General features: G+C 32.2%; 1 protein-coding gene across 1 annotated transcript; it reads left to right on the forward strand.

Moving 5' to 3' along the window:
* Positions 1-1,836: 1,836 nt before the first annotated feature.
* Positions 1,837-3,824, forward strand: LOC106742804. The gene is made up of 3 exons (XM_014616084.1): positions 1,837-3,089; positions 3,208-3,472; positions 3,539-3,824. Exons 1-3 carry the CDS (start codon positions 2,934-2,936, stop codon positions 3,742-3,744), a joined length of 627 nt encoding a protein of 208 aa, XP_014471570.1. The 5' UTR covers positions 1,837-2,933; the 3' UTR covers positions 3,745-3,824.
* The last annotated feature ends 3,729 nt before the right edge of the window (positions 3,825-7,553 follow it).

Raw genomic sequence — 7,553 nt, forward strand, 5'->3', positions numbered from 1 at the left:
TACATAATAAACATTAAAGGAATTGATTTAATACGTGAAGATAATAAGTATAGATTTCATATTTACGATAATGATTGCACATGATTTATACAGGAAAAAACATATCAATCGCATAATGTTATGTATAAATTTAGTTATGTATTGTCAAAAATATTAATATATTAATATTAAGTTCTTATAAAACTATACTTTGCACAATATAAGAAAACGTATGTGGCTATAAAATAACGTATATGTGCTGATAAAATAAAGGAAGGAAACGTTTTTATAAAAAAATTCATTGATTAACCCTTAGGTGACACACGTCAAAATAATAACGTACGTACTATAGAGGGTATTTTGGACCCTAGCAAGAAAAAATGTGTATAATTGTTTTATTTATCAATATTGGGTCAAGCCTCGACTAATACTAGGTGACGCCACAGAACCAAATTTGGCGTGCAACTATGAAAAATTTGCGTTCAAAAACACTCTGGTGTACTTTTAACCCCGTGTGTCAGCTATGGGGTAATATTAATTTAGTACGCTGAAACGAGATGAAGACAATTAAAATATTTTCAATATTATTTTTTATATGAAAAAAAGAGAAATGCAAAACATTTGGTTCGAGCTCCATAGAAACCCACAATATTATATTTAGGCGCGAATTTGTCAAGTAGCTCCATTCATGACATAAGTTGACGCATGCGCACGAATTCTTGTGGAAAAAAATCTTCCCAACATTGGTGTGAAGTATTCAAAGGATCGCCGGATAGTTTTGTTTCGGAGTAAAGAAGCAATCAGTATATCCATTTTTTCAATGTAGACTATTACTAGAAAACACTTTTATTAATCGCTAAGCTCTCATTCACAGAATTGTCTTTTAAACTCTAGTTAAAATCAACTCGAGTTGGCTCTTACTGCGACAATTTGATCAATTCGTTTGTTTATTAGGGTGAATTCATTTTATATCCTTTCGTTAATTGTGTCATTATTAACATGGCAGATTATCTCCCTCAGAAATTGTTGACATGATCAGTATTTATAATAATTTTAGAGCTGTAGCTCGCTGATAATAATGCTATAAAAGCAATATCAAGATAAGTATCCGGATAAATGACATTCCGAGCAATTTTGCATTTAATAGTTAAAGCGCGTAGAAAAGAGATGAGATGCAAACGTTCTAAAAAAAACCATTAAATATTGACGATGCTATTATCATAACTATATTAGGAATAATAGTCCACACATTAGCTAATGTCAAATCAATCATGAATTAAATGTATCTTCTGCGACTATAAATAAAATTTTACGTGCCAATCACATTCATCCTTATCACATTTCACTTAATCAGGAACTTTCTGTTAATGATAAAGTTCTTTATATTATACTCTGCAAGTGGGCTTTAGCTCAAATTCAGCTCCATCCTACATTATTTTCGTGTTTTTTTCATGTATGTTTAGTAACTAAGCTGCATTTAAGAACAATGGAGAACTGAATTGGCATAATAACCATTATTATTTTGATATCAATTTTATGATATCAATCTTAGGTTCGTCATGTAGACAATCAACATCAATAGAAGGTGATAATTTGGCGTAGTATTTTAGATGATTATATTGTTGGAACCTACTTTTTTATGGAAATGTTACAGCAGAATCATATTTACATATGCTATGAGATGTGTTGCCAAAAATGTTAAAGTTTAAAATGTTAAAAGTCGATGAAAATATAGATAACTAATATATGTGGTTACAATAAAACAATGTACGCCTTGTAAAGGACTTTTTAAATTTAACTTATCTACGCCGCTGAATTGGACAAGGTAATCATAATAGGTAATCATATAGTATGGCCACCCAGATCAGATCACCTCAGATCTAACATTAATACATTTTTTCTATATAATAGGGTCATTTAAAAAATATTGTTTACAAGACCACAGGTAAGATCATTTTCTATATAATAGGATTATTTAAAAAATATTGTTCGCAAGACCGCACCTACTACAGCTGAGGATATAAAAGACCACATCAGACGAGCGTGTAGAAATATACTAGCCAACGTTCTTAGAAAAACAGTTGATGCATTCGAGAAACGGTTGCAACTATGTATTTGACAGGATGGTGGTATAGCATTTATTGTAGACCAAAAATATAGACTCCATGTGACTTAGATGTAACTCTACGGAGTCGATCAATTTTGTTTTCATTGATTGGATCAATCGTCGGTCTTGCATTCACTGGCCAGATCAATCGTCGGTCTTGCCTTCAGTGGCCAAATCAATCTTTGATCTTCTAAGCCCAAATATCTTATATACTATTGATTTTGTAAACAAATGATTAAGATACCAAAAACATTTATTTTGATTAAATAAATCCAAAAATACAATAAAACATAGTTCTTATTTTTTTTTATAAAATTGACTTTGATCTGAGCTAAAATCACGAATCTTCACTTTTTGAATATGAATATCTCAACAATTACTAGTTTTACAATAGAATGTCAAGATATAAAAAATGTTCAATTGAAATATATAAATCACAAAACGAAACAAAAATAAGTGCTATTGTTTAAAAAGATAAAATTGACATTGAAATAACCTTGAACAACATCATCTCTGATAAGACTAAGGTTATTATCTCATGTCCTCCTTTAAGGAGGCTCTTAACCAGCCACTCTAGTCAATATAGCAACCGACAAATTAATATTAAAGAACTGCAGTGAAATTGCCATAACAATCAATAAATAAATAAAAAAGGATTTTTAGACAGCCTACGTATATAAATCGCGTTCATTTTATACAAATTAAAAACTTTTTCAAGAAACAACTTGATTACGTCAGTACTGGAGCGGAAATTAGGCGCAGTACGCGCGGGCAACCGTCTGCTCCGAGCTACGAGTCGACATTTGAGGTTGTATTTACTGTTTTGCAAAAGCGAGTTTTTTTTACAATGGATCGAAATAAACCAAAAGAAAGACATAACATCAGAATGCTCAGAGGAAAAAAGAAAGGACAATTTGCCAAAAATAAAGTTGTAAGTGCTCGAGAAAACAACTATGTCGCAATTATTAATAGGTGCAGGGAACAAGCAGTACGTGTTAATGAGGTTAATATCAATATAACATAATCAACTTGAACTTTTATTATTGCAGTTTATCTCAACTGAATCTTATAAAAATAAATAATATATTGTCTGAAAACTAATGAAGTATTTATTTTTAAAGGTAAACAAACCACCAGAGTGTTTTACTGAAATAGAGTCTTTGGGAGCTCGTAGAATTGTTAATCTGATCGTACTTGGACAACAATTATGGTGCCGCGACTATAAAATTCCACTATCCATCAATAACATACTCAGTGAAAAAAGATATGGTTTAGCAAGTATTTTCAAAGTAAAATGTATGCAGTGTGAAAAAGAAGTTTTTGTCAGCACTGATAAAAGACTTTCTGAAAAGGGTGGATTCATTGTCAACACAAAAGCAGCACTGGGTATAAATTAAATTAAAATTTTTTCTGCAAAACTAATAGAGTATTAAATATAATATTTATTTTAAGGAATGATCGATGCTGGGATCGGAGAAACCCATGTGAATTCTTTGTTGACTTCTATGGATGTTCCTTCAATTGGACCCAAAACAATCAAAATCCACGAACGCGTAGTTGGTAAAGCAATAGAAGAAGTTGCTGAAGGATCATGCTTGAAAAGTATTCAATTGGAAAAAAAATTAACTGTAAAAGTAGCAAAAGAAAGTGTTTTGTAAGTTTAGAGTAATTATTGTATGTATATACATATTCATACCATCGGGTGGATGGTATGAATATTTATACCATCGGGTAGATGGTATGAATATTTCGATTAATTTTTTTTTATGATTTATTGATTTTTATGAATTTTTTAAGCATTTGTAAAATATTACATAACTTGAATCGTGCATCTTAGTAATTTCTTTAATGATTTATTGATTTATACTTTAATTTTTTTTTAATTTTTAAGTAAATAAAAGATTAGTTTTAATTTTTTTATACAACGTTAATATACGTCATGATAATTTATAATGAACAACAAAAATTATTTTTTACACATTGTATGTATAGCATTATTGCCATTTATGAATTCAATAATAAACTGTAATAAAAAGAAAAAAATTATTTCTTAATACATTCTTTTTATATGAATCTAGCATTTTACCTGACATAATTTTTTTTTTCTTTTATTTTACTTTGAAATATAGAATGGACGCAGAGAGTTGTGAAGAGTCGTCATCGTTAGAAAATAAAGTTTATTTGAAAGCATCATTTGATGGTGCATGGCAAAAGAGGGGTAATGAACGAGCTTATAATAGTTTATCGGGTAACTGTTACTTTACTGAGTTTAATTTTAGCAATATTCAGCATAAATGTTTATATAATTAACGACAATAATTTACATAATTTTGATTTAATAGGGTAATAGTTTTCAAAAAAAAATAAAATAAAATAAAAATTGACAAAATAATGTAAAAATTACAGGTCACGCGACATTAATAGGTTGCAACTCGGGTAAAATTCTATCTTATGCTATAAGAAACGAAGATTGTCGCTTGTGCAAAATAGGTCATGCTAAAGAAGACCACGATTGTAGATTAAACTTCCAAGGCTCCGCCAAAGCGATGGAGTCAGATATGGCAATCGAAATGGTTACGAAAAATCCTCTTTTCGAAAAAGAAAATGTTGATGTTAATGTTTTAGTTGGAGACGATGACTCAAGTACGATGGCATTGTTCGAAAATTGGCTTCTCATGAGGTCAATAAATGCTTAGATTGGAACCACGTGCTAAAAAATTTTAATAATGCATTATATGCAGTGAAAGTGCCTCGTATGTTGATTCCTTATTTTTCAAAAAACTTTGCTTATTGCGTTAAACAAAATCGAAATGATGCAGGGAAGATTAGAAACGCATTGCAATCGGTTGTTCCACATGCTTTTTTGGGGAACATATTACATGTGGCGACTGGTGTGATGCTGCAAATACGCAAAATGATCCACACATTCATAAAAATTCACCTAACGGTAAACCACTGAACAATCCAGATCTTTGCTTAACACTGACTCAAATTTTTAGTCGCTACGTAGACTGTGCCGATAAGCTTGCCCAATGTGGTTCTTCTCAAGGAAACGAGTTTTTGAACAACGTAGTAGCTTCTAAAAACCCGAAAACTAGGCACTACGCTGGTTCAGAATCTCTTAGTTTTCGAGTAGGTGCAGCGGTTTGCCAAAAAAACATCGGATCATTTTATGTAAATGATGTTTATAAAAATTTACAATTATCACCTGGCAAAAAATCAGCAAGTTACCGTGAATCAAAAAATAAAAAAAAAGAACTACATAAAGTAAGAAAAAATGATGTAAAATTTAAAAGGCAGAAGCTATTGTTGAAAAAAAATAGGTCGAGAAAAACTACAAGTAGTACCCGAAAAGAAGGTGTCACCTATCAAAGTGGTGTTGCTATGTACGAGTTTCCACGAATTCACGAAAATCGTGAAGTCACTTCAACAGTTGATTTTTCCCAATGCCAAATCGTTATTTTTGATTTGGAAACAGCTAGTTTTGCAAAATGAGATGAAATCTTGCAGGTACCATTAAACTGTACTATATACGGTATTATAATTTAAATATATACAGGGTGTCCCAGACCACCTGTCTCACTCGATTTTTTCGTAAACGCGACATTTTAAAGAAAAATGTTTCAGACAAAAGTTTTGTGACTTCGAGGGGCACATAAGATGGTGTCATTGGTTTGACTTTGGATAGTCGTTTGAAGATCACGTGAAAGTCACCTTTAATTTCTTAAATGGAAACCCCCATTTTTCAATGCATATTCTTGTAGCTTACCTCGAGAGCTTTCCAAAACGCTACAATGAAACGTTTTTTTAATTAGTACTTTTCGAGTTATGAGGGTTGAAATTTACGGTACCGCCGGCATTAGCATTATCCAGTCGTGATGTATGACATGTCTGATACTGTCACGTAAGGTGTAACAAAATTCTCAAAATGTCCAGAATGTTTCCAGATAAATGGATAGGAAAATATGGCCCACATCATTGGCCACCACGATCACCGGACCTCTCTGTTCTCGATTACTATTTGTGGGGAAGACTAAAAGATCTGGTATACCGCGAACGCCCTACGACAAGAGATGATATGATTCGTAGAATACGTCTCGCTATTCGTTCTCTACATGTTGATGAAATTCTTCATGCAACAAATAATTTCGAGAAAAGAGTACTTGCTTGCATTGAAGCAAACGGTGGACATTTCGAACACCAGGCCTAATAACATCAGCCACACACACACACACACACACACACGCGCGCGCGCGCGCGCGCGCGTACAGCAGAGAGGGTTTGGAGTCGATAAATACTACGGGAGTGACGAACCGTGGAGTCCTTATCTCTGTTGACACACATACATTCACACACACAAACACACAAAGAGGTGTAAATCCGACCGTGCAACCTCCACCTTGGGTAATGCTAATGCCGGCGGTACCGTAACTTTCAACCCTCATAACTCGAAAAGTACTGATTAAAAAAACGTTTCATTATAGCGTTTTGGAAAGCTCTCGAGGTAAGCTACAAGAATATGCATTGAAAAATGGGGGTTTCCATTTAAGAAATTAAAGGTGACCTTCACGTGATCTTCAAACGACTATCCAAGGTCAAACCAATGACACCATCTTATGTGCCCCTCGAAGTCACAAAACTTTTGTCTGAAACATTTTTCTTTAAAATGTCGCGTTTACGAAAAAATCGGGTGAGACGGGTGGTCTGGGACACCCTGTATAGTAATATATATATAATAATAATATATACATATTAATTATTTTTTCAGATAGCAGCGCTTACCAATGACGCAGAATTTTCTGTTTACATCTCGCCCACTCAAAATATCTCTAAAAGTGCTTCAGCTGTAATAGGTTTACATGTTGTTTCCGGTGAATTATTTTTACGAGACAAAAAATTAATAACATCTGTTGATGAAGCTGTACTACAATTAATTTCATTTCTACAAAAATACAACCAATGTATTTTAGTTGCACATAACTGTTTTAAGTTAGCATACATATAGTTTTTTGCCATCTATTTAACATTATGCACTCATGTTATCAATCAATTACATATATTTGTATTCATTTTTAGATTTGATGCACAGAGAATCATGAAACTGTTTGAGGAAGTAGGATTAGCAAAAGAATTTTCTTCCGTTGTTAAAGGTTTTGCTGATTCACTGAAAATCGCAAAAAAAATCTTCCTGAAAGGATGCAAGAGAAAAAAAAGCTTTCTATACAAAACCTAGCAACAGATTTTTTATCTGACATCAATCCCAATAAATTGCACGATGCTACAGAGGACGTAGCAGTATTTAAAAAAATCATGCAAAAATTAAACATTACTGAATTAACTATCGCAGAATATGCAAGAAATACTTATTTTATTCAACAAAAAGAAAATAACAGAATTATTGAATTACAAAATAAGACAATGTTACAGGAATATAAAAACATCATTTCTAGTCTAATGATTGATAGAG

This window comes from Dinoponera quadriceps, unplaced genomic scaffold (assembly GCF_001313825.1).
Source record: "Dinoponera quadriceps isolate SergipeBrazil2010 unplaced genomic scaffold, ASM131382v1 scaffold938, whole genome shotgun sequence".
In the NCBI taxonomy this organism is placed as follows: Eukaryota; Metazoa; Arthropoda; class Insecta; order Hymenoptera; family Formicidae; genus Dinoponera; species Dinoponera quadriceps.

Excerpts from the sequence above, each read along its gene's own strand:
- LOC106742804 (XM_014616084.1), top strand. The coding sequence starts at position 2,934 with ATGGATCGAAATAAACCAAAAGAAAGACATAACATCAGAATGCTCAGA. Across the intron at positions 3,090-3,207 it reads AAGCAGTACGTGTTAATGAG|GTAAACAAACCACCAGAGTG; the intron begins GTTAATATCAAT and ends TTATTTTTAAAG. Across the intron at positions 3,473-3,538 it reads CAACACAAAAGCAGCACTGG|GAATGATCGATGCTGGGATC; the intron begins GTATAAATTAAA and ends ATTTATTTTAAG.